General features: G+C 39.0%; 1 protein-coding gene across 16 annotated transcripts; it reads left to right on the plus strand.

Moving 5' to 3' along the window:
* BCLAF1 (BCL2 associated transcription factor 1) lies at nucleotides 1-26,689 on the plus strand. Of its 16 annotated transcripts, none has more exons than XM_082306919.1 (15): nucleotides 1,484-1,616; nucleotides 8,361-8,434; nucleotides 8,929-8,996; nucleotides 9,543-9,635; nucleotides 10,519-10,642; nucleotides 11,525-12,430; nucleotides 13,944-14,615; nucleotides 14,730-14,899; nucleotides 17,637-17,742; nucleotides 18,681-18,765; nucleotides 19,470-19,645; nucleotides 20,793-20,973; nucleotides 24,157-24,303; nucleotides 26,035-26,244; nucleotides 26,383-26,689. In XM_082306919.1, exons 5-15 carry the CDS (start codon nucleotides 10,539-10,541, stop codon nucleotides 26,386-26,388), a joined length of 2,763 nt encoding a protein of 920 aa, XP_082163045.1. In that variant the 5' UTR covers nucleotides 1,484-1,616; nucleotides 8,361-8,434; nucleotides 8,929-8,996; nucleotides 9,543-9,635; nucleotides 10,519-10,538; the 3' UTR covers nucleotides 26,389-26,689. The 16 variants fall into 16 exon arrangements, 14 of the variants coding, with proteins under 14 accessions (XP_082163051.1, XP_082163045.1, XP_082163038.1 ...); XM_082306920.1 differs by lacking the exon at nucleotides 8,929-8,996 and adding an exon at nucleotides 7,157-7,295 and having other exon boundaries at nucleotides 1,491-1,616; XM_082306922.1 differs by lacking the exons at nucleotides 1,484-1,616; nucleotides 8,929-8,996 and adding exons at nucleotides 1,900-2,046; nucleotides 7,157-7,295.
* Nucleotides 26,690-27,232: the final 543 nt, after the last annotated feature.

The following is a 27,232-nucleotide window of genomic DNA, read 5'->3' on the forward strand; positions in this document are numbered from 1 at the left end:
AGTAGAAGTGACCACCTTTTCTGTCCCAATAAGATATATGCCACATATCTCAGAAAATAGGGGAGAGCTCTCCATCACTGAAGGGAAACAACATGAGCATCCCACAGGTCTTCAGAACCATTAAGAAACATGTGGGGGTGTGTGTGTGTGTGCAGCCAAATCCCAACAATTCTGGAAACCTTACTGGCCCTAGCAAGCTGGCTTCCTCCCACAAGTGCATTATCAAGCAGCCTCCACATCGTCTTGTTGTTGGTTACAGCAAAAGCTGTAGCACAGGAGCTGTACTTGAGCTACAGGTTAGTTACCCCTGCATAAAGGAAAAAGCTTAAAAGGCGGTGAAAGGGACTTGTGTGTGTCTCTCTAGGCCAGCTGCTCATCAGTTATCCACAACCTGTCAGAACTAAAAACTTTCACTGTGTTTATGTTTCAGCACCAGCCACTCATTGGTTGCTGCCTTCACAGGCAGCCATGTTTAAAGAACTTAGTAGCCAAAAAGAATTATACACTGTATAATTAAACCACCACCACACATTAGATGGATCTAAGCAGTGCATCACTTTCCCTAGGCAGGAAACAGCAAACCAGTAGTTGGGGATTATGTCTGTTTCCCATCTTCCATGCCTTTTTCCTCCTCCATCAGTTGGTTTTGGCTGCCTCCCAGACATTGTCCCCTGAATTTAAAAACTCAGCCGAAATTGTGCATATGCATCTCTTCCTGCCTCTTTTTTTATTTATAGGGTTTTTTTCTTGTGTCAGAAATAATCTGCAATAGCCTTTTAAAACATAGATCAGCTGTGTAAGATTCGAGTAGCTTAAAATTTAGAACCTGCTCAGCCGTCACACATCTTTGTGCATCAGTCAATACTGTTCACCCACAGGCCTTTGCCGCACTTTTTTGGTGGTACAGAAACGCCTCGGGCGCTTTCCTTGGGCACGCTGTTCCCGAACGCCGCGCTGCTGTATGGCAACCAAGCGATGCGCACACATCTGCTGCAAAAGCTGCTGCAGTAAAGTACCGCTGCGACGCGATCTCCTTCCCGGTGCACGGCAGCAGCGGATGCCAATGCAGCTGGATGGTGATCCGCTGGCTGGGCTCCCCTTTGCAGACAAGCCCTTCCAAGCAGCTCTCGTGGATGGATGCGCACCCCGCCCGACAGGTAACCGGGCAGCGGCTCGGCCGCGGGGGCCCGACCCCTCGGATCGCTTCGGGGAAGGAAAGGATAAAAGGCGACAGCGGTGCGGGAGGAGACAAGAGCTGCGGCCGGCGGGCCACGGAGCCCCCGGCCGTGGGACAGGGCGGGGGGGCGCAGGGCAGGGCCACGCCGCTGCCCCGGGACGCAGGCCCGGGGGCGGCCTGCGGTCGCCACCAGCGCCGCGGGCCGCCATCTTCCTTGCGGACGGCTACCCGAAACCAAGATGGCGCGCGGGCTGTGAGGGGTGCTGGCGTTTCCCCGCCCAGGGCGGAAGTGACGCGGCGGCGGCGGCGGCCGCCCCCCGCTCTCTATGGTGTTTTTTTCTTTTTCCCTCTGGGCCCCGCGTCTCTTCCTCCGGCGAGACGGGAAATGGCTGCCGAGCTGCGATAAGGGAGCGGGGCCGCCGGGAGTTCCGCCCGCCAGGTGAGGAAGGGGCGGAGGTGGAGGGGCCGCGGGGAGGTCGTGCGGGACGGTGGCGTGCGTAGCCGCGGCCGAGCCGGCCCCGGGGCGGGGGGAGCCTGAGGGGGAGCGGCCCCCTCCCCCGCCCCTCCGCGGCGCTCGCGCCCCCTGCGCGCGGCCGCGCCTCCCGCCTCCCCTCCCCCCGCGGCCGCGCGGTGCCCGCGCGCCGCGCCGTCCCGCCCTTCCCCGCCGCGTGACCTCGTCGCTCCGCAGCCATTATCCTCCGCGCCCGCCGCGCCAGCCCCCGGGGCGACGGGCCCAACCGCTCCCCCGGGGAGGGGCCGGGCGGCCGCCGTCACCGCCCTGACGCGGGCAGCCGCGCCGCTTCCTGAGGGAGTCGGGCCGAGCCGGCGTCGCGCCTCCCTGGGCCCGGACGGCGCCGCGGGGGGCGAAGGTAGAGAGGGAAGGGGCGGCGGGAGGCGGCCGCGGAGCTGCCTTGAGCTGGTTCGCAGCTTCTGGAAGCCCGCCGGCGGGGCGGGGGGGGGCGTGGAACGGGCGGCCTGCCCCGTTGGGCCTCCATCCCGGGCGACCTGGCTTTGCGGCCTTTCCGCCCTCCCTGTGGGAGTCGGGCCCGAGGGAATCGCCGTGCAGCACCGGTTGCAGGAATATAAAATCTCCCCGTTGTCCTCACCGGTGTGACGCTAAGGAGGGAAGCGGTGCCGGGGTGGAAGGATGCTTCCCGGTATTGGATCTGCCTTTACGCTCGTTGGAGGAACTTCCCTTCGGGCATGACTGCGGTTCAAGTGCTTGTGCCTTAAACACTGTGCTCCTGCCTGCCTCCCTGCCCTGTTTAGAAATGCCCGCAAAAGCCGGTGAGGGGCTGGGGTGGGTTTTATGCGCCTTGCTGAAAGGGGCTGTTATATTCCCGGTGTTGATCATACTGTAGTATATAACCCTTGCAGGATCTTGTCCTTTATTTCTCGTTTGCTTTGTAAACCTCCTACTTTTCGCCTTTAATTTTCTTGTGAAAATAAGATTCTTATTTTGTGTGTCGTGGTGATCCTTTACCAAGTCAGTACAACTTGTCATTTGTTTTTCTTTGAGATCAAAGTTTTACCTTAACAGTAGCAGTTAAATTTTACTACAGAAAGACCCGAGGGCATGCAAAACAAAGGACTTCTTGACACTGCAAGTAGTCACTGCTTGAGTACTGGTTGGTTTATTATAAATATACAAAACCGTCCCTTAGAATAGTTGTTCTCAGTGTGGGAAGGATTGATTAAGGAGCGTGGGGTTCCAGGAAAATGCTGTCTAGCTGTTGTCTTTCTCCTCCTTCCTCTTCTTTCTCCTCTCTGATAATCTCATTGCTTTAGACAAAAGTGGGGAAAATAAGAGGGGATGAAGGCTCTGGCCCCGAGGTGCAGTCCGAGCATGCAGCTTCTTGTGGCAGGGAGGGTAGGAATTGCTTCCTCCCACTCGTACCTTTTGATGTTGAGTGACAGGCTGTGCTGAATGGCAGGAAGAGGTTTAATGCATTACATATATCAGTACTGGGGGCGTGACTGCCTCTCTCCTGAGCACTGGCTCCGATGGCTTGAGCAAGGCTTCTAGTGAGCCTGGCTGTATGGAGCAATTCCTCAGGTGAAGGCTGTAGCTGAGGGAATCTTTCTTGGGGGAAGGGGGAAATGGCGGGGGGAGCATGTGCCATGGGGAAGGGCCCGTTGCCATTGGGGATGCAGAAAATTTGGAGTGGTTGTAGGAATTTAGAAAGGGTCAGCAGGGAACTGTTGTTTGGAGCTAGGGTGCAGGTATTTGGATGGATTAGATTTGGGCTGGTTGTCACGGAGAGGTAGTGGTGTAGGGGTTTGAGGAATGCCAGAGAACGTTTGGGGTTTGTTAACAAGTAGTGGAGGTAGGTGAAGGAAACTACAAAGGAAAGTAAGCCTTTGGGTTACAACTGTATTCAGTTTATCTGTGTGAGAGTTGTTCCCAAAGGTATTCTGAAAAAGTGCCTTGTTGTCTTGTTCATTGTACTGGCACTGGCCTCCATGCAGCCTTGTGGTAAATGAGATCTGGGAGGTGATGTGGCTGAAAAGTCAGCTTTGTCTTTTTGTCCAGAGTAGTTTTCTTCTGAACCAGTTCACTGCTCCAGCTCAACAAGCACCCATATGAATATCGTTCTTGGAAAAAATGAGGGAGGGAAGATAGCCTTTGCTGCAGCTGCATGCTCAGAGTTTGTTGAAAAGAGATTGTGGAAACCACTGTGTAAGGGCATGTGAAAACACAGTGTTTAAAACACAAAAAAATAACAAGAATGGCTATCCAAACCAGTGTGTATCCAAAAGCATGCTAATTCCTTTTTGTGTATGGATGAAATTCTTACAAATAGTCACGTTGATTTCTGCGTTTTTAGTTAGAGGAGAAACATGCTTTTGTTTGCCAATAGTATTACATAAAAGAACAGTTACCAATCATATGACGGTTTTGCAGAGCTGATTTTACTGTTACTAGGATGCTGGTTTTTGACTTTATAGAAAACAGTATAAAATATTTGCAAATTAAGAAATGAATGAATAAGAAAAAAAGGCCTTTGTATGTTTTACTCTTCCGGTTGACTTTTCATGCTGTGATTCTTACATGGGTCTGTTTTGTCTTTGTAACTGTGTGGATATTGTAAAGATAATACTATATAGCAAGCATATAAAATAGAGGGAGAATATGCTTCCCAGCTGTTATTTGTACATTCCAAGATAGCTTAAGCAAATTTGCTATGGTATTTTAGTATTTGTAGGATTCTAGTCCTTGGTGATCTGAGTGATACGGGTTTACAGTCGCTAATGAAATGCATTCTATTCTTATTTGTGATGTGCCACTGTTAAGTTTGTGGGCATTAAAAAAGGGGGGGGTAAAGAATAGATAAGAAAGCATGGCAGATGTACAAGCACTGAATAGATACCTTACACTACTGTCTCAATAAGACTGACTTTCTGTAATTCAGTGTATGTGTTATGAGAGAATATTAGAAATTCTGTGGGATTTTTGGAAGACTGTCCTATCCCCTTTTGTTTTGTCCTGGTTGTATAAATCTCATTTCTTTTGAAGCCTGAATCTCTGAATGAAAATTCATTTTGGCAACAGCTTGTGAATTACTTTAACAAGATTTTGACTTAAATCTTCCTGACAGCTTTCAAGTAATGCTTAAGCAAGAGAAATGTAGACTACTAAATAACTATAAATGAAGGATAGCTAAAATAACGAACCTAAGAGGAAGCAGTGTTTTGCTAGTGTAAGTGGGGATAACTTTCTTAAAATATCTTCAAAAACTTCTATGTGGTGTAGAACTTTTAAAATGGCGTAACAGGTATGTTACATCTGCAGTCTGTGTACTCTGAGAAAACTTTAACATCAGTGGTGTAGTAAAGACTTAAAAATAATGTTTAAAAGGAATTGGAAGAGGTTTTCTTTGTCCTTCATTTTTCTTTTAAACATCGCAAATGCTAACGGTGACATTTACTTCCTCGTTATTGTGTTGCTTGGGGTGGGATAAGCCTGATTCTGTTATGTGTCTCATTTTTGCTTGATGGTCACACTTGCTGGCTGAGTCTGATTTAAGACACCCAAAGATCCTGCTGTTATGTTGTTAAGAAACTTTTCTTGACTCCTTCTTTGGTCATGAATGTGACTCAGTATCTGACAGGTAGTGGACTATCCATTTTTTTAAAAGTGTGTAGGTTTCTGTGTTAAAGTTTGGTTGTTTGGGGGTGGGTTTTTTTGTTTGTGTGGGTTTTGTGGTGTGTGTGTGTGTGTGTTTTTTTTTTTTTTAAAGCTGCTTGCAAGTACTGTTAAAAAGCTTAACTTCCAAGTTTTTTGTTGCTGATGGCTTTGCCAAGCTAGTTTCAGGGAAGCTTTAAGATTGCAGTGCTGCCAAAAGAAGCAGTCCTGTCTGGCTGCTGTTACAACTTCCCTGTGTCGGCCCAAATGTTTGTGGGGCTGTGTCATGAACCATATCGGAAAAATCATTTGTATTGAAACTAATTCAGGTGGTCCATACATTTTCTGATCTAATTCACCATGTGGCTGCAGAAATACTTGTGATGGTGTAACGGACAAGGTCATCAGGAATGTGAGGAAACAAAGGATAGGAGGGATGGGACTGTTTCTTTAAACCAGTGGTGCCGACTTATTCTGGTTTAAAGTACTGTGGAGCTACAGCAGCTTCCTTTTTGTAATATCCAGATTTTCTAACATAGGAGTGAAATGGTTGAGAGCCAAGCATCTCTTTTCCCGTATTTAGGACAGAAAGCAAGGGAAAAAGAAGCTTGAGTTGCAAAAAGCATGTGGATTACAGCCCTGGTGTTTCAGGCATAGACCATGTTCCTAGCAGTCATGGTCCTCTCTTAAAAATGCTCGTTGTTAGTGATGAGATCTTGTGTCACACTCTTAATACACACCTTTGGCGGACTCTGGGTCTCTTCTGAGACTAGTCCAGAGATAAGCTTCGTGCACTGAAGTGAGAGGGGCAACTAGTCTGTTGATTTAGTGATTGATGATGTTGTATAGCAATATATGATGCTTAGCACCTCTTTTTCATTGCCCTTTACCACTCATGCCCTTAGCTGATGTGGTGTAGCCACTATAGACTGACAATGAGCATGAGAGTCTGCAGAAAAAGGCTGTGGGTGATTTTATTTGATACTGTGAAACAATATTTTGTAATGATGCTTTCGGAGGAATGTGTACTTCTTCTGTGAAAATGTGAAGCATGTGGAAGCTTACTGTTATAAATGAGCTGTGTTCTTACATACTTATATATCTACTACTATTCTTTTCTAAATTAGCTTTGATAGAGGTTAGTAAAATTTTAGATTCTTGCATATTGTGAGAATATTTACACAGACAAACCTTTATTCAAAAAACAGCTATGTAGTCTTTTCACTTTTGTTCCTAAGTATGAGCTTTTTTTTTTTTTTTTTGAAAAGGGGGTTTTGCCTGTCAAGCTTTTACCTTTTACAATTAAATGGAAACAAAAGCTGCAAATAGTTGAGTTTTTTTTTAATTCAATATTTAAGGTTTTCTAGTCAAACCTCTTCTGTTTTAAAATGTTATATCCATACTTTTCTTCAAAAAATAATTAGGGTAACATACTTTAGCTGTCAGGGTTGGAAGTAGTATATCCAATGGCTGTTTTAAAAAAAAAAAAAAGTATGGCTACTTCTCACCTTTGCCAGTTGCTAGAAAAGATTCCTAAAACTGTGTGGAACTGACTGCCAGAGTTTGAGTTATAGTAATTTAAGATGCTGTCTTCTGCCTAGATGTTTCAAAGGTGAACTATCTTGTTCTATATCTCCAGGATCTAAAGACTTGTCTAAATTAGGATTTTGGATTTCAGCTAACACCAACAGATTGTTTTTAAAAGTCAGAAGTAGAGATGATTTAAATATTGATTTAAAATCTCGGACTGAACTTCAACCATTTAGCTGAAGTTTGTATTACTTTTTCTGTGCTAGACTTCTGAATGCCTTAATTAACCTTTGCTAGCTAATACCATCTCGCCTTTTGTCTAGACAAGATCTGAAATGGTCCGATACACTACTGTGCTCCTTCAGAGACTCATGCTTGCTGATGATGAGAAGTAAAAACTTAATGTTATTAAAGCATGTATTTTGTAGAAATTGGAAATATCTTGGTCACTACTAGTGAATGGTAAGTGGACTTTTGAAAGCAGTGTTTATGAACACAAGTGCTACATATCTTCTTTTAGATGAAGAAAACATTTATGAGGAAGTGTGAAAGTGTCATTTAGGAGCAGTGGATGTCTTATGGCTTTGGTTTTAATGAATAAATTGTGGAGATGTAGAATTTCTGGGGGATCCATCCTGTCTGTTTTGAACTGGGACAAAATTCTGAGTTGCTTGAGTGGAATTGGAAAGTTGCTTAATGTTGAGTCAGACTACAAATGTATACATACTCTTAAGGCTTTGAGGTAATTAAAAGCTGAGGCCAGTGAAAAGTTTGTACACTTGAGACGGGTTTCATTATTACAATGATGCTTTGTTTCTGTATAGCTGCAAAAGAGCTTTCTTTTTGAAGGAGATGTTGGTTATTTAGGTAAACTCATATATGTATGTATTTTAAACAAGAAGCTATAACAGAGTAGTGCTTGTATAAATGTTGCAAAAAAACCCTAAAGATAAAGCTTTCGCTGCTGTCCTAAGTCCTCATTCCAATTTTTTTTTTTTTCCCCCTTCAAAAAAGATAGCTCCGGTTATGTGCAAAGCTGTATGTTAGAGTTCAGACTGGTCTAACAGTTTGCCACTGTCCTTTTTGCCCCCTCCTCCTGGCTGCATGCTGTTCTTTCCTCCATAATCCAGCTCTGGCACTTGTTTGGCCCTTCATTAAGTCAGTTCGATAACCTAGCCATATGAAAGTGATTTCTGGGTATCAAGAGTTTGCTCACTGAAGGACCTGAAGGGTGTCAGGGCTGTTGCGAAGGTGAGGATAATGCGTTATACAGCCTTGTAAGCAAGGCTGAAGGAGGAGCAATCGTGTATGGTAGGGGAGTAGGATTTGCCCCTTGGCAGTGGCTAGCTCTTGAGCTGCTCCAGTATTAACGTGCAGCTTCTCCGAGTCCAAGAGTAAATTTGCTATTTCTTGTGTGTTGTCCTTTCATGACAAACAGATTAATGTTTGAACCCGTTTAAGCAAAAGGTATTACCTGCCCTTTAGTAAAAGTTCATGCCTTTGACAGTCTCTTTCTCTATTCTATAGGGATCAGTATTGCTGAAAGCACAAATAGAGAGTTTTGAAATAATTACTTCATTGGCACCAACTAACAGTTTGAGGTAAGATAATTCTATTTTTAAATGTTCTGATTGAACCCAACCATTTAAAATGATTTAAAATTGATTTTGTTTTCCTAAAATTTATGCTTGCAATAAGGAACTAAAATATATAAAACTTTCTGAAATTAGCATCTCTTGTAAAGGTCAGCCGTCGTACAGTATATATGTACTTGTACATAGAATGCAAATGTACAAATGTTACTGTTGAACACAGGGAAAATAAGAGATTTCCGTTAAAGCTGAGATTGGGTTGTATTATAAACCTACTGTGCATCTGAAGTTTGGTCTGAAAAATTACTTGTAATAGGAAAAAAACCTTTCCCCCCCCCCCCCCCCCCCCATCACTTTTGGAAAATTGGTATGCTTCATGTCTTACAACAGTTGAAAAACCCTAAATTTATGTTGCCTGTGAGTAGATGAGTGTAAGAGATTATAAGCCATTTTCTGTGAGTTTAATTGAACACAATGAATTAGAAACCATCTTCTGGATATAGGTTGTGTAAATTTGCTTTTTAATGGAAGAAGCCAATAAAAGACAGCGTTCAACATATTCTTCTCCAAGGTAAATAATTTTTTCTTAGTTAAATGGAAGGCTAGTTTAGGTTAAAATTAATTTTTTGCTGGGTTAGTTTCAAATGAGGTTACATCTCTTTGGGGCCATGCGCTCTTGTGCTACTGTGATGGGGAAAGTCATGGTGCAGGAGGGACTAGTTGATAGGGGAAAGGTTGGTCTGCTTTTTTCTTTTGGGTTCGCTTGTACGTGTCTAAAATCTCTGAAATTTTGTTAACTTTAAATTAAGCTCTAATACTGTTTATTTGTCTTTACATAATTGAAGTATCACCCAGGTAACGAGAAAGATTATGTAAAGTACCTTGTGACAGAAAGTGCTTGTTGTGTTGAGCTTGTATTTTCAGTACAGTAATTTTAGGGTTTCATGCTTGTTTGTAATGCTTGTTTTTTCCATTTTTGTTTTAATTATTATTAAACTGATGATTATTACATATTAAGCATACAAAGGCCTGAAAATGTGTAGTTACTTGTCTACAGTTTTTATTCAGGTTGTCTAATGTGACCCTTTTTTTTTTTTTTTTTTTTTTTTTTTTAAAGCTGGGCAATTTCAAAAGAAAATGGTAATGGGTCAAAGTTTTTATTAATTAAATTGGGGATTTTTAGCCACTGATCTGAAAAGAAAAGGAAAAGGTGTGTATTTTTTTTTATGGTTAGCACTAATTCTAAATATTTATTATGACTGTACATAAGAAATGATAGTTTATTATGAGTTTGTTTTCTTTTAAGACTCATTGCTTTGTAATTAATTGTAGTTTTCATAACTTAATTTGAGCTGAAAAATGTTATTCTGTTGAGAGCCATATTATTTAACTAGTTGTTAAAACCTTATAAGTTGGCCATGCATTTTACGTGTAGTTTAAAAAGCAAGGTTAACCTAAAAAGATGCAGGGTGGGAATATTGACCAGTGGAAAATCGGATCAGAGTGATTAGCTTTAGTACATGTCATTAAGAGAAATAATACCCCTGGCTCAAACCAACAACTGCTGGACAGAATACTTCAGGGCTTTTTCTTTGCTTATGTAAAAGGTATATTTTAGGGGACTCTAAAGTCCTTCCAGAGAAGGATCAGTGCATTGGAAATGCAAGGAAACTATAAACCACACAAATATCAAGAATTTTTTAAAAAATATATTAAAATGTGTAATTGTCCAGACTCACGTTATTTCTTGCCTTAATTTGCAGAGATGTTTTTTCTGTTGCTTCCTCTCTCCTTCTACAGGATCAGTTTGGAATTAAATCTGGAAAACCTTTCACTGTTATAATTTATCTTTTCAGACAAACTACGTGCACTGTAGCTATGTTAAATTCTTTAGAATGCTGTTGAGCTTTTAATTTACTAATAAATGTACTCATGTTCTCTTCAAAGTTATTTTGTTTACGAAATACTATACCTTTTTCTTAATATTCTCATTTTAGCATATAAAAATTCTGTTCATTTATATGACTTACATGGACTCTAAATAGTTTCTTCCTTTTTTTTTTTCGCCCCCCCCTGCTTTTCCTTTTGGGAAGGAGTATATCTACTGGGAAAAATGGGTCGATCTAACTCTAGATCACATTCTTCAAGATCAAAGTCCAGATCTCAGTCCAGCTCTAGGTCAAGATCCAGATCACATTCTAGAAAAAAGAGATACAGGTAAATTGATGTCTTACTGCATGAAAAGTTGGTTTAGGATATTAGTTTTTGTCTGGAAATTATTTTTCACTTGCATGATGCTGTGGCAAAAGTGAGCCTAGAATCTTATTTCATTTTAGGCAGTAGGCAAGTTGTGCTTTGAATGTAATTTTTGTTACTTTGATTGTTTAATACTTTGCTGTTTATCTCTTTTCCTGTGTCTCAAGATAATTTCAGAATGCTAATGGTTCTTCGTGATTTGTGGCGTCTTTGATTCTCCCCTTTTCTTTCACATGATGTTTTCTTTGTCCAGTGTCTTTCCCTGTGATTTGTTCTTTTTCTCATGCATCTTTTCAGATCTGGAGTAACTTAAGGTTTCAGCAGATAAGCTTTGCTATATCTTGTCTTCTCAGTTGCCTCCAGCCTTTTCTTCATCTTTCTTACTAGTGGACATTACCATCTTCCATAAAATAAGTGGCTGAATTGAATGTTTACTGCCTCATCAGCTGCTGTCCACAGGATGGCACATTAAACTGGGGGTTATGTAACTTCATGTTCCAGGCTGTGAACCATGGTGGCTGAGGAACTGAATGCCACGCTCCAGAGTGGTGATCATCTCTAGTAAAATGGCAGGGCAGGCCACTGAGGCTGGTAGTGTCTTAATCGTGTGATGCTGAAGTCTAAATTTCGCAGTCCTTGGGCATATAGACATGTTTATTATAATCCTTTGAGACAGAAGTGAGAAATAAAGATAGATTGTAGAAGTTACTATAAGACTGATCTGCTTCTTTTACCGTTCTGACTGCATTTGAGAAATCTAGCATTTAGTGTCAAGGCACTTTTTTTTTTTTTTTTTTTAAATTCTCCAATTGTCAAATGTTAACTTTTGCTTTTTAATTTTAGTTCTAGGTCTCGGTCAAGGACATATTCACGATCTCGCAGCAGGGATCGTGTTTATTCTAGAGATTATCGCAGAGATTACAGAAATAATAGAGGAATGAGACGTCCCTATGGTTACAGAGGAAGAGGTAGAGGGTATTATCAAGGAGGAGGTGGTAGATACCATCGTGGAGGTTATAGGCCTGTCTGGAACCGAAGACACTCCCGAAGCCCTAGGCGTGGTCGTTCACGTTCCAGAAGTCCAAAACGAAGGTCTGTGTCTTCCCAGAGGTCCCGGAGCAGATCTCGTCGATCTTACAGATCTTCCAGGTCCCCAAGGTCCTCTTCATCTCGTTCTTCATCCCCATACAGCAAATCACCTGTCTCTTCCAAAAGACGCGCGTCTCTGGAAAAGCAGGCAAAGAAAACTGAAGGGGCTCCTTTGCAAGATAGCCCTTTGAAAAATAAATCACAAGATGAACAGAAAGATACATTTGAACATGATCCATCAGAGTCTCTTGACGATTTTAACAAATCATCAGCAGCTTCTGGCGACATTTGGCCTGGCCTTTCAGCGTATGATAACAGTCCGAGGTCACCCCATAGTCCTTCTATTGCCACCCCACCTAGTCAGAGTTCATCTTGCTCTGATGCCCCTTTGCTTAGTACAGCCCACTCAGCAAAGGACACACCTCAACATTCCCATTCCATTCAGCATAGTCCTGAGAGGTCTGGCTCTGGTTCTCTTGGAAATGGTTCTAGCCGTTATAGTCCTTCTCAGAATAGTCCATTGCATCACATCCCTTCGAGGAGAAGCCCTGCAAAGACAATCCCATCACAGAGCGCTCCCCGTGAGGAGGCTCGAGTGCGGTCATTTTATCCTGAGGGTGGCGAACAGGAAACTGCAAAAGGTGGAAAGTTTATGAAAAGGTAAGACTTAAATTATAAGCATAATGCTGCCTTTTAAAATGATGTCTGTTACAGAGTTTTGACAAGATAATCGCTGTGCCTTGACAAATGCAATATGGAATACTATGGGATAAATAGTACTAATTTTAATCTGGCTGGCTTGAAATTCCTGGTTGGAATTGAGCTTGAAACGTATGCCTCTTCCTCCTAAGATGCTTCAAGTTCTCGGCCTTTGGCTAGTGGAGATAGGGACATGTATTCTTGAGGAAAAATTGGTTTGTGCTTTTCCTTTATGGTGTATTTTCTTATATTCCATTTACTGTTAAGAAAAAGCTTAATTGGAATAGTGCATCAGACTTGCTTGTTTGATAGTGAATTCTGTTCACGTATTTTAAAATTTTAATGCTTCATGTAGTTTGAAATGCAAATCTTCTGGAAGTCTAAAAATGCAGATGTTGTACAATGATTTCTTTGTTAACATAAACAGCATCCATTGCTAATTGTGTGGTGCAGTATGACAACTTTGATGCCTTGACTTGCATTACGTATGAAAGAGGGTAGGTCTTAGTATTCTTGGAACATAATTCTATTGGTGCGAAGGACAGCGTATTTAAAGTTGAATGTATGTCTTCCAATTAACGTAAAATTCTTAAATTTGCTCTTAAAATGTTTGATATAGTAGTAATTTTTAAAAGTTCTAAAAATCTTACTTATGTTAGACACTTCCTTTCTAATGTGACTTGTACTTCAGTGGATTTATTATAAAATGAATTCTAGAGCAAAGCTGTGACTATGCTATATAGGTTTGATTGTAGGCTTTTGAATGAATATGTCCAGTCAGTGATTTATTATGTTAAAATAAACTGCTTAGAAGATCAAAAATACAGCTTCCCCTGGGTCAGATGTATTGGAGTTGGTGAACGTATTAGGACCTATGTGAAAATAGTGTATAGAAAGGTAGTGGCTGAAATAATTAATTGGTAAGTGTGTTTCTGTGTTTAGGAGAGCTGCCTTCTAAAGGTTCCCTGCTTGTACACAATATAGTGAATGTACTAAGGCTATGTCAGATTTTGGAATTCTCTTAGAAATGTGCAGGATCTTGAAAATCATGTACTTTTTTTTTTTTATGGTACTCCTTTAACTTTTTCACTAAAAGAAGTATAAAAATGAATTGCAGTCTGAATTACCAAAATTCATTTGAATTTGATGGAAAAAATGAGTGGTGTAAGAGAATGTGAAACTGGGTACCAATGAAGAAAGAACAAACCAACCAACCACTAGCTTTTTTATAAACTCAAGCAGAGAATGTCTAGGTGTTCTACAGAAAGGCATTGTATTCTTCAGATGCCTCCAGTAGTACATAAATGATAGTGGGTACAGCGTTAATGGTGTGCGAAGTGTTGCATGCTAAAGTTGAATTGCTCAGAGGAATGTATTTTCTTCTTCTTGGTGTGGGATTGACGCAAAAGAGGAATGCAAGTGAACTGGAATGAATGCAATCCAGAGTTACCAGTCTCTTCTTTGCTATCCACAGGTACACAGATGAAGAGTCTAGAGTATACCTGCTTGATAGGGGTAATACCAGGGAGAAGGAGGCCCAGAAGGAGAGAGGATCAGAAAAAGGGAGGACAGAGGGAGAAAGGGAATGGGAGGAACAGGAAACTTTAGATTTTTTCGTTGATAAAGAGACTGGGAAGGAAAAGTTTAATGACTCTGAAGGGGAGGACACAGAGGAGACAGAGGATTACAGACAGTTCAGAAAGTCTGTCCTGGCAGATCAGGGTAAAAATTTTCCTACTGCATCTCACCGGAATGCTGAGGAGGAAGGAACCAAATACAAATCTAAAATATCAATCAAGGGCAATAGAGAGAGCGATGGACTTAGAGATGAGAAAAGTTATAAGCTTAAAGAGACTGGCTATGTAGTGGAAAGGCCTAGTGCAACAAAAGATAAGCACAAGGAAGAAGACAAGAGTTCTGAGAGACTAATGATGAAGAAAGAAACTCAGTCACCTGAGCAGGTAAAGTCTGAAAAGCTCAAAGAACTCTTTGATTACAGTCCCCCTCTACACAAGAATCTGGATGCGAGAGAAAAATCCACCTTCAGAGAAGAGAGCCCACTTAGGATCAAAATGATAGCCAGTGACTCCCATCGTCCTGAAGTTAAACTCAAAATGGCACCGGTACCTCTTGATGATTCCAATAGGTAAATTATTCAACTTTACAGCGTGGTTCTCCACCTGCCTGCAGTGTCATTCATCTTTATTTAAATGAGTGGTTTCTTTTTGTGTGTCTTTTTTTTGTTGTTGATGCATTTTAGACCTGCTTCCTTGACTAAAGACAGGCTGCTTGCTAGCACACTTGTCCATTCCGTCAAGAAGGAGCAAGAATTCCGATCCATCTTTGACCACATTAAGTTGCCACAGGCCAGCAAAAGCACGTCAGAGTCATTTATTCAGCACATTGTGTCCTTGGTTCATCATGTCAAAGGTATGTATTCAGTTTATTGTACCGAATATGTCTGACAACTTCATTTAAGCCTGTTTGCTATCTCTAGTATAGGAAGATTTCAGCCCTCTTTTAATGTTGATTTAGACAGACTTTCTTCTTTTTGAGATATGCATAAAAATAATAGCCACAGAAGCTAGTATCAAAAAAAAACCCCAAGCAATGTAGAGCATAATAGCAGTCACACTATGTTTCTGGATAAATTTTTGAGCCTAAGTAGCATATGAAGTTTGAATCTTTGCAGTGTAATTTAAACATACTACATTAGTCAATCTTTTCTTATTCAGTTTTATTTGAATGGCTCTAGCATACAATTTTATATTAAGTGGTGCAGTGTGGCTTGACAGGTGTCTTTTGCACTGTAAATACAATGCCATTCCTTTTGGAGCACCCCAGAGCTCATTTCCAGGTTCTTATTAGAAGGTTTTTTTTGTCTCAAAATAATAAGATTTAAGAAAAATTGTGCTCTAAATGATACTATAATACACTGATATTGCATTTTATTCTTATTTAACAGTATTTTAGTGCTGGAGCCAGGAATTTCACTTACAGGAACTTGGCAGTGGCTAAATAAACCTCCATTAAATGAATTGTATGCTAATCATTTTCTGATTTAACAGTAGTGGCTGTTGCTTACTATAAACACCAAAAAAAACGCCCAACCAACCAAGCAACAACACCTGTCCCCCAACCCCACCAAAAACCAAACCCAAACCATCAAAATAGATGTATTTCTTTTAGGTCACACATCCTGGCAAAGTTTTCTGATGGAAAAATGGATAATTCCTTAAAGTCCAGTGAGGATATCTGGAGAGTTCTTTAAATGCCTTTTTTCCATAACGTTTACTTTATTTCACTGGGCTGATGTCTTGTTCTTGTGTTTAATGTACTGAGATAATATGGAAGAATTTGCTGGTGAAAATAATTTTGCCGTATCATCATACAAAGGGGGAGTGTGGAAATGCTTAATTAGGTGACCAGTTTCAGCATATCTATCTGTAAGCATTGTTTTTAAGATGCGTTAGCTTCTAAAACTGCCGAGATTTGCGTGCTAGAAGTATGTGCTAAGGTTCCCTTAAAAGTGTCATTTTGTTGGCAAAATTCAGATTACTAAGGCCAAATGACTTCTTGCATTTTGAATTACTTACAAAGAAGAAAGCAATAGTCAACAATAATAGATTATGATAATGTATTAGATTAAAAAAAAGTCTTATTGGGACACCTGTTTTAGAGTATAATGATCTTTGTTGTGAAAGTATCTATTTTATTGATTTATAAAGAGATTTAAGACTCAATCCAATGAAAAGCTTCTGTAAGTTTTTGCTTATGTGGTACATACGTAGGCTGTAGGTGAAATAATATTCCTGAAACTCTCACATGTTGATCACAGAATAGACTGTTTTTCTGTAAACTTTTGTATGTTAAACAAATACCTGGTAAATGTAACAGCTTAACAGCCTATCTGGTCAAGTTATTAGAATATGTGCAGTTATGGTTGTTTTTGAAAGCAGAACCTCTCTTTAAGTTTCAAATTTACTGTGGTCTGTGATCAGATTTTAGTAACTCTTTTGACAAATGGAAGTTATGTTCATTATTGGTGTGATGCGACCAGTCTGAACAGCTCTTTATTAATGTAGAGCTGAAAATGCCCAGTGATGTTTTCTTTTTCATTGTAACTAGGTCCTGGAATGTGTTTTGAAATGGCAAAATCCATGTTACAAAAGTAAAATAGCTGTTGAAAGATACAGATGCCAAACAGGCAAAGTTGAACCTTCTGTCTTCCTGGCAAAAATGGCATAAAAACAGAGTTGCTAGCTCAAATTCCTGTGTTTGATGGAATTATGATTGAGGCACTACCCTTGTAGTGGCCGTTTCAAGTTTTAATGGTTGGTTATGAGACAAATACTGGATGCCGGGCGGTAAGTTGATACAGATGTATGTTGACCTGTTAAGCAGATAGCTTGCTTCATATGTAACATTTCATAGCTCATGACTTTATGTATTTCTATATTACATTTAAACACATTTGTTGAGCTGGTTTAAAAACTGAGTATTGCTGTTGCTAATTTAACTGTCTCTGAAGGAAAGAGAAAATTTGTCAGAGAAGTTGTCAAGTTTGCCAAGATGCCAGATGCTTAAATGAATTTATTTACATATAGGTGTGTTAATTGTCTTGGATCGTTTATCATCACAACTTCAAATAAAGAAAGTGTATTCCTTTAAGAAATGACTTATTAGGTCATTCATGTAGTTATTGAAGCATACATTGCTTAAGTGTTTTCACTGAATTAACTCTTTATTTTAAGTTAAAGATGAGATGAATAGTAAAATGTACTTCCTGCAAGTATTCATGGCTCAAAGTAACTTCATTTTCTCTTATGGGCAAAGTGTAAAATAACTGTTAAGAAATTGCTCCTTTCTCTTTCATTAGAGGAAAATGTCATTGAAAATGAGCAAGTCCAATCAGTAAATGATGCTTGAATTAGATGTAATACAGTCATGGCATAGTTATAAGTAGAGTTGCAGTGATGCTGTGCACTGTTACTTTGTTTGGGTTACAGAATGTGTAAAAATAGGGAAAACACCACATTTGCTTGTCCTGATAGATTTATTGAAAATACTGTGTTTTTTTGCCTGCTACTTGCCTTTCTGTCAGGAGTAAAATACCTGTCAGTTGAATTAAACTAATGAAACAGTGTTTTTCTATTGTAACCAACAGAGCAATACTTCAAGTCAGCTGGAATGACCCTAAATGAGAGGTTCACTGCATATCAAAAAGCTACCGAAGAACACTGCACCCGGCAAAAGAGCCCAGAAATACATAGGTATATGTTAACTGCATATGTGGATGCTTTGTGTTTCAAGTAATGTCTGCTAATATTTCTTTTGGGAACCCCAGATATTTTTCTAATCTGTATGAAGTAGTTTGTCAATTTCTGTGTAAATACAAAATACCAAAAAACCCCACCAAAGCCCCCTTCTGTAAAAGAGAACTCATCTGAGCGAAGTCTAGCTTCATCTGTGGTTTTGTAGCAGATGTCTTCTCTACCTCTGTATCTCATTTGGGATATATTTACTTTTCTCACATGCAGTGCTCAAATATTGAGGGGCATATGTCTTGAAGATGAAAAGAAGCCCTGTACATGCATCTTTCTTCTTCAGTGTGAAATGTTCCATCTCATACTACTTTAGTTTTTGTGTGTGTTAATTTACAGCAGTTTTTTGACAAATCTGAGAGCCTGAAAGGTAAGAAGGTAGGCATGCAGATGTAGTTTCTGATCATGTGCTGTAATATTTTGATGCAGTGTACTATATTTGTGTTGCATGTGAGGATATATTATCTCCATATTCAGTATCCAACTTTATAAGTTTTCTTAATTGTTAAGTAGTTTTGACTTTACAGCAAACTACCTTAGTGTTGATGATTTCTCGGGGGGGAATAGATTTTCAACTGGCTACATATGCTGATTTTTTGACATAACTCATGAAATATTTTTTGTATCTTCAAAGCTGTACTTAAAATGTGAAAAAACAAACCACCTATTTTCTGTATTTGTGTTTTTACCATACTTCACACAGAACAGAACTAAGGTTTTTAATTTTTAGTCTGCTTCTCTATTCTAATGGTGGGGCTTTACATGCAAAAAGTTTGTTCTACTGCAAAAAATGCCTTGTTTCTCAGTTTTCTGTTGAACATAAATGTCTGAGGCCATTAACAGTCGCACACGTATATGGCAAGACACTGCTTTTATTTTACATTTAGGAGGATTGACATCTCTCCAAGTACCCTGAGGAAGCATACCCGTTTAGCAGGTGAAGAGAGAGTCTTTAAGGAAGAAAGTCAAAAAGTAGGTTCTAAGTAAATGTCCTATCTGTATTTCAAAACTTAATTTATTGTGTTTCCCTTTAAATCTGAACTTCAACTTTGTGTATAAAAGTACAAAAATAATTTGTATGTATCACGTCTGGAGTACTTGCATTTAGAATGATTTTTTTTCCTTTGAGTAAAACATGTTACCAAGAAGCCAGTTTGTAGCATGGTTTTGCTATATAGATAACATGGCATGTAAGGTCAAGTCTTCTCCCACCCTTCCTTTTTTCTTGGACATTTCTTGACCAATTTTGTGTCACTAAGCTGCCCAAGGACAAAGAATAGAAGGGGGGGGGAAAAAGTACTGAGGTGGTCAGTGAGTAGTATGGTTGAACTGCAAAGGTGCTTGTGCTCCAAACAATTCACCAGAAAAAGTGAATACTTAAACTTCCTCCCAAACCATGTATTATGGTCTGTGTGCATCAAAAAGTAGATATCCCATTGGCTTGATGGGAATGCTTGTTTGAAATTGAAGTTCTTAGCTGTTGTTTTTTTAGATCTAGCCATTGCATGTAAAGGGCCTTCTATGAAAGTCAATTTGTGTGCTGAAGAGTTTGTTGAAAAATAGGTAAATTCTGTCTCGCTTTTGTGAAAATCGATGCACAACTTGCCTTTTCATTCAGATTCTCTTCTGGATGTTTTATTTCAGAATTTTGTTCCAAAATATTTATTTGTTTACAGGGAGATAAAAAATTAAGGTGCGATTCTGCTGATCTTCGGCATGACATTGACCGACGTAGAAAAGAGCGAAGTAAAGAGCGAGGAGACTCAAAGGGTTCCAGGGAATCCAGTGGGTCAAGAAAGCAGGAGAAAACTCCAAAAGATTACAAGGATTACAAATCTTACAAAGATGACAGGTAAATATTTGAAGTCCTTATATAGGTTTTTAGCTTCTAATTAGCCTTTTGTAATTGTAAGCTTAATTGCTTTCAATTTTCAATGTTTAATGGAACATTTAAATTTAAACAATTAAAATTATTTGTTTTACAGCAAATATGTATTATCTGTCTTTTACACGGCTTATGGTGGATGAGGACAAAAACTTTGGAATAGCAAGCTAACACTGAAAAAAAAAATGACAAATTAATCTGTCCTATTATCCAGGCTACATCAGGAGGTTGGACTTCAATGCAATACATTTCTATAAACAGTTTGTGTAAGAACTTTGGTTCGTTATGCTTGATTCCGCACTTTTTCAACTCATAACACCCAGAGTATGAGAATCTTACTGATACTTTAGGTTTTAACATGGGTGAGAAGGGGAATTTTTATTTTTGTCTAAAGCCAGTGGGCTGTTTTTAAGAAAAAAATGTTAGCATATCTCAGTGGATACTGTGTAGCAGTGGTAAGAGTTACTTCAGGTATGACCTTCCTTTGAATAGAATATTAAAATCTTGTAAATCGGGTCAAATTAGTACCACTATGGGGTTACTAAAAGTCTTGCTGTAGGAATTGTTTTCCCTGCTTTGTACTGGATATGCAGTGAATTTTTACTTATGCTTCCTGTTTCCCATTTATTTTCTGACTTTGGTATCCACATTACCTTCCACTGGCTAATTCCATACAGCCACCTATGTAGGGAAGCCCACACTATATCTTCTCAACAGTGTGCAAACTGAACTATGTAAAGTTACTGTAAAACTTTGCCTTGAGGGTTTTCTTCCCTTCAATTTCTGTTTTTCTGCCTCAGAAGAAAGGCGGATCTTAAAAGTAACAGAATTTCTTCATGGCATCAAAACCTAGAAAAACTATTTGCAGTTTGCAGACTGCTGCTTTCCAACTTACTAGCAATAATGTACATTTAGTGCATTTAAATGTGTAAGAGGAGGCTGGAAAGTGGAACTATGCTTCACCTTAACATCTGAAATATGTAACATATATGTGACTTTATAACCAGAAGGGGGATAGTTTTTCATAAAATATAAAGAGACCCCTTTTAGTATAGATGTTACAGACTATCTAGTACTTTTAAAATAGCACACAGCGTATCTTTTTATTTTTCAGTAAACAAAAAAGAGATCAAGACCGTGCTCGGTCCTCCCCATCTTCCTCCCCATCTTCTTCCTCATCCAGTTCTCGAGAAGAAAAGGATTGCAAGAAAGAAAGAGACGAAGAGTTCAAAACCCACCATGAACAGAAAGAATACTCTGGTTTTTCAGGAGTCAACAGGCCAAGAGGCACCTTTGTAAGTTGCTCTTATTCTTCCCCCAAGTTATGAACACTTCTCCAATAGTAATAGTATAACAAATAAAATGAGGAAGTTTTGCAGTGATTAATGTTAGGCTAGACTTCTTTCATAGCAGTGGTTCTTGAATTCTTCTGTGATGTACCAAACCTGAAAACTTTTTTTTTTTTCCTCCAGCATTGCCCAGTAGCAGTTAGTTGGTGTGTAAATATGCAACAGTATGCCATTAGAGAACCTAGTGTAAGGGCAGAAAATATGATTTATTGTTTACTCCTTGCTCTTTTGTAATTGCATCCTTTCCTAACAGGATCTGAAAACTTACCTTTCTGTAAAGATTAAATCTTGTGATCTGTTACCTCCTTAACTCCCTGTAGGTTCTGTTTTTCCTTGTCACTTTCAGTTTGGTTTTGCCCTCCTTAGTGTGTGATGCCTGCAACTTGTTAAATAGAGAATGGCACGTAATTAAAAATATACATCAATTTTGAAACAGCTGTATTGAGGAGAGGAGATGGTATACTTGTTATTTTTCAGTGTTTCTTTGGCCTGGACTAGCCACAGTGAGCATGAAAGCTCATTAATTTATCTCTGGAATGTGTTCTAGCATTGTGATTTGGAAAGTGACATATTGACCACCACAGTCCTCAGAAAAAATTTGTTAAAAATTGCATGTTAATGTAGTTACTGGTATTTAATTGGGAAATGTAGAAGCAGTAGGAAAGACTAGGAATCAATAAAGGAGTCCTTGAAAAGATAAGGAACACTTTAAAAACAAAAACAACAACCCCCAAACCCAAAAAAAACCCCCAAAACAAAACACACAACAAAGAAACCAAAACACATACACACACAAAAAAAAAAAAGCGAGTTCCATGTTTGGGTGGGGAAAAACTGTCAGACAGACTTACATAATGGGTAGGACTAATTTCATACTTTCACAATAATTCCTTCATGTAGCCTGTAATTAAGACTAAATAATGCTAAAAGGCGTTGTTTGGTATAAATGTACATTGAATTGTTTGTAGTAGTGTAAAAGAAGTTTTGAACTACACATGAGGGTGTCTGAAATGCATGTGGGGTGTGCAACAGTTGAGTTAAGGTTTGAATCTTCCATCTAAAAAGCTGTAGCTACTTAGAAGAAAATTCAAAGTTCAGCATTTCTAACACTAAAAATGCTTAATTTCCTCCTTTCTTGTTATTTTTTCTATAATTATACTAAGGAACAGCTATGTGGCATAAATGTATAAACCCTTGGATGGTGCGTGCATCAAATACGACAATATCAGCCCAATTTCTAGCTGTAGAAGCAAGTGGCACTGAGTTAAACAAAAGTAGAGCTTAAAACCCCCTCTCCTCTCAAAGAGAATCAGTAGAAGAAAACTCATAATTGATGGAAGCCTTACTGCTTTATAAAACCAGATTGTACATATCATGAGAGAGATGCTACTTTACATGAAATTTAAGCAGATGTGAATTGGAAATTTAATAGACTTCTACTAATTCAACTACTGGTGACTGCCAGTTCTGACTATGCAATAATAACTGGTTAATGTTCCCTAACAACATACATGGTCACACACAGGCTTATTGAACAAACTGTGTCTGAACAGGAGAATCTAAACAGGCCAACCTGTTGGCTCAAACCTTCTCTGTAGGGATACAGCTTGGATAGTACTGAAACATGTAGACTGGCTAGTGTAGGGATGTGTTTGTAATTCAGGGTACTAGTGGCTGCATTCCAGTAAATACTGCTTTGCTTTTGGAGTAAATAAAGTGTTTTGGTTGTGAATCCTCCCCAAAGCAGGAAGCCTTGATACACTGGGAGAACATAGGTTGCTGGATAGGGGAGACTTTAACGTAAGCAAGCTGTCAATTCCGTGTTAAATCAGCAATGATTTTTCACTAACACTTGCTGATAAACTATAATGTTTAATTCTAGGCTTCTTGTACGTAAACATCATGAATAGTTTTGAAGCAGCAACACATAAGTAAGGATAAGTAGAATCTTTTAGTGACACTGTCATTAGTGTCCAGCTCCTGAAGAATTCTGTGTGTAACAGTTCTAATCAAAAGGAGTTTTCTCTTTCTATAGAAAATGTACTCTGTCCTTTTTGCGATGGTCATTGCAGTAAGTAAGCCCATAAAGATAACGCCGTAGTGGATTTCACTTCCCATATTTCTTTGCCTGAAAGATGACCTGGAGCAGGGGGAGCGTTAATAGTGTTGAGGAAAGCTCTAGATATTTTTAAGATACTTTTAACAAATGAAATCAATTTACAGTCACATTTTTGTATAGTTACTCGGGAGACCCAGTTCTGTGTTTTTAGCTAGGCTGTTTATGGATTTAGCAGTCTATCTTCCCAACCTAACCTTTCTTCTCTGCTTGAATGGAGTGTATAAACTCTTGTTTAATGTTTTCTACAAGCTAAAAATTTACATGCTGAGAGAACTATATATATTACTACTTAGTGTATTCTGAGTTAAGTATTTTCTTTATTGCTGTGAGATGACTTAGCCTAACATTTTAAAATCCTGTTAATTCATTATAAAGAATATTTAAGACACTTATTTTCATGTCAAGCATTGCTACTCTGTACAGTACATATTGTTGATTTTTCCCGAGTAAAGCATTTACTCATTTGAAATTTAATTTGGCCTAAAGTACATTTCTGAATCTCAATTGAAAATGTTTGAGTAACACGAAGTGGACATATTTATTTGAAAACTGCATTGGTTCTATGTATTCTAGAATCATTTTCTCATAACCAGTATGACTGACTCCATAAATGACCTTTCTTTTCCCCCCTGACAGTTTTCTTCCTCTTTCAGTCTAGTTTTTCTGTTTGTTTTTTGTCTGTGAACAGCTTCAGAAGCTGCTTCTGACCTTTTGCTGCTACACACTGGTTTACCAGCAGTCAAAGGAAGTTGGTTTTTTTTTTTCTTTTTTTGGTGGTTGTGGGTGAATTTATGCCAAGAACTCAAATGTGTTTCAATTAAGTCTAGCAGAATTATTATTTCAAAGTGAATGCTTGAATATATTACTTAAGGTAATATGTGAATTTTGAAATGGTTTTACACGTTCAGATACTGTAATTAAGCACAGAAAGAGCATTTTCAGTGATAGAGAACTTGAACTCTTCTTTGTGGTTTTATGTAAACGGATTAAATGATGTTTTGGTTAATCAGTTTCGAATTAGGGGCAGAGGAAGAGCCAGAGGAGTCTTTGCTGGAACAAATACTGGTCCCAGCAACTCAAATACTACTTTTCAGAAGAGACCGAAGGAAGAGGAATGGGATCCTGAATATACCCCAAAAAGCAAGAAATACTTCTTGGTGGGTGTGGAGAACTCGATATTTTATGCATGCTTTTGTTTTTTCAAATTTTCTACAAGCGTAGAAGTAGCATGCATGTAGAGACAGGGACTTCAGTTCCGTAACCACGAGGCTGTCAGGGTTGTTGTAGTGCCTGGTTCCGCTTCTCTTGTGTCTTTCCGCAGCAGGCTGGCAGTAACTGAGGCCTGACACGGAATTTGTCTCCAAAACTTTCATCAGTGAGTGAGGAAGAAGGCAGACTCAGACTAAAATTACTAAAACCAAATTTTAAACCAAAAATACTTGTGCTGTGTTTTCCTGGACTTATGTCTGTCTGGCACTCAAGCTTTGTCTTGGATTTGTCTGGAAGTCTGCAAAAGTGGAAGATCAGGAAAAGCTGACAGTATTTGTGGATGTATGTAGGCTCACTCTGTTATTAGCAGTCCTACTGTTCTTAGTTGAGTAGAGCAGTAGTCATAAGAAAGTCACCTTAGTTTTGATGCCTTTTTCTCATCTGGATTATGAGAGGAGGACTGTTGATGTAACCACCCAGTAAGTAGTGTAGTATACTGAATATGTAGCCTCTGTTCCAATTGATTTCCTTAACAAAGCGAACGTCTAAGGATATTGGTCCACCATTGAAAAATATGAAGTAGTGAAGATTAGACCTTCTCCCATAGCATTATAATTTGTCACAAATATGTTAACAGGCAATCCAAGAAATAACACAGTCACAATTTGGATGTTTGTACAAGTTCTCCATCTCCCCACACATATATAGACTTTTCTGACCTGTAAACGTAGAAAGAGATGTGATAGTCTATTCATTAAGAAATTCTATGATAGCTAGAACAAATAACTAACTGTAGCTATTAAACTTTTTTCTCACTCTAAAAACATTTTTAATTTAAAAAAGCCACTTTAACTGTTCTTATAATATATAATTGTTAATAAACTGCTTTATATAGGTGTTGTATGTGTTTAATAGTTCAGATTTCTTTCCAAATCACAAGTAAAAAAAGTAGATATTGAAGCAAGTGTACCTCACTCTTCTAAATATAAACCTTTTTTATATTAAATAACTGTAGTGTTCATGCAGTGCACAGAATGATTGTCAGAAGACTTAACCAAACTATGTAAGGCTATCTGTGGTAGCAAGATAGCAAACTTTAAGCTTATTAACCAGAGAGACTCGACTGTTGTTTGTTAATGTCAGATTTAAACAGTTTAAACTTAATTTGCCTTACATTGCACAGGTGAAGCAGGGTTTCTGAAAACTGCCTTCAATTACCTTTCCTGAATAAGTATAAAGAACTCTATCTCTGCACTAAAGTAAAACTAAAAATAAAAAATAAATCCTGACACATTGCTAGAGCTTCTTCCTTTAAAATCACTTCTCCCCCCCCCCCCCCCCCCCCAAACTAGTGAGTCCTTCTTTCTTCTGACTGAAGATGAGTGACAGATAACTTATTTGTTACAAACATTTGCGTAGACCCACAGCTAATAAGGGCTCTTAAAACAATTTTATTGTTGTGGTTTTAGTTACAGCATCATGAATTGTAAGGGTATACTTCATAATGTATTCTATAGATTATGATCTGAACTGTTAAAAAGTTCTCTTAATTGTTGTTTGTTTGTTTGTTTGTTTGTTTTTTTCCTATGTATAGTGTAAATTTGATAATAGAGTACCAGCATTTAAGGTGGGCATTTAAGAGGTGGTGTAACCTTATTCTTTGTCTGGTATGATTGTAGCATGATGACAGAGATGACGGTGTGGATTATTGGGCCAAAAGAGGAAGAGGCCGTGGTACTTTCCAGCGTGGCAGAGGGCGTTTTAACTTCAAAAAGTCAGGTAGCAGTCCGAAGTGGACACATGACAAATATCAAGGGGATGGGATTGTGGAAGATGAAGAAGAAACGATTGAGAATAATGAAGAAAAGGACAGACGCAAAGAGGAAAAGGTAAACAGTTTAGTGAATTGCAGATTAGACTGTTTATCTTGCAGTATCTCAAGTAACAATGTGTAGGGATCACTTTAAAAGGTTTTGGAGTTTGGTTATTAACAGTTTACAACACGACTGTTTTCTTTCTTTCCACAGGAATAATCCTGGAAGAAAGTTGTAGCTGAAAGAGCAGCTCTTGCACCACCCACACAACATTTTTAATATGTTTTTTTGTTGTCAAATGAATGTAAGCATTTTACTTAAATTTTACTGTTGGAAAGTAGTTTAGAGGGATTGTTTTTGTTTTAAGCCTTTAGAAAAAAATCTTGATATAGTAAACTATGTTAATGATCGTACAGGTAGAAAGTAAAATATTTGTAACAACTTTTAAGAAATTTTACTGTTTGTTATATGCAGTGTAATTCTGCTTTGTCCAAATATATGGTCAAGTACAACTCTAAAAGTTTTGATTCTCCCCTATGTCTGTGTTTTATTCTGAAGTAAACTTACAGCTCTGCACACCTGAAATCTTGGAGCAGCATTTTTTATAAACTGATTACTACTTCTGTGTTGCCTTTTTATAAGAAGTGTATTTAAGGGTAGTTATTCAGTCATAGTGTCAGTACAAACAGTTGTGCAAAATGCTGATTATACATTGGTTCACAAGAATCACATTTACGTGGTGTGTCAGTGGTAAACCTGGATTCTTACTCCCCCATCCTAGAGAGTGCAGGAAGAATTTTATCTTTGAGAGTGAAATTGTCACTCTTCTTTAGCAGCCTGAGCAACACATATGCCTATAAATACTCAAGTGAGTTTCAAGTGTATTATTTCCCTTCTGGAATGTGCGTTTTGGAAACCTATTTCCAAGTCACTGCTGCTAGAAACTTTTAAACAGATCTGAAAACTGGAGTTCCCTCCCCATCTCTGTAGTTAGTTCAGAACGACCTACAACTAGCTTAATTTTCCTGTAGCTTGTGTCTAGAACAGATCAGTCATGGATTAT

The sequence above is a fragment of the Platalea leucorodia genome, assembly GCF_965183815.1.
Source record: "Platalea leucorodia genome assembly, chromosome: 3".
Taxonomy (NCBI): domain Eukaryota; kingdom Metazoa; phylum Chordata; class Aves; order Pelecaniformes; family Threskiornithidae; genus Platalea; species Platalea leucorodia.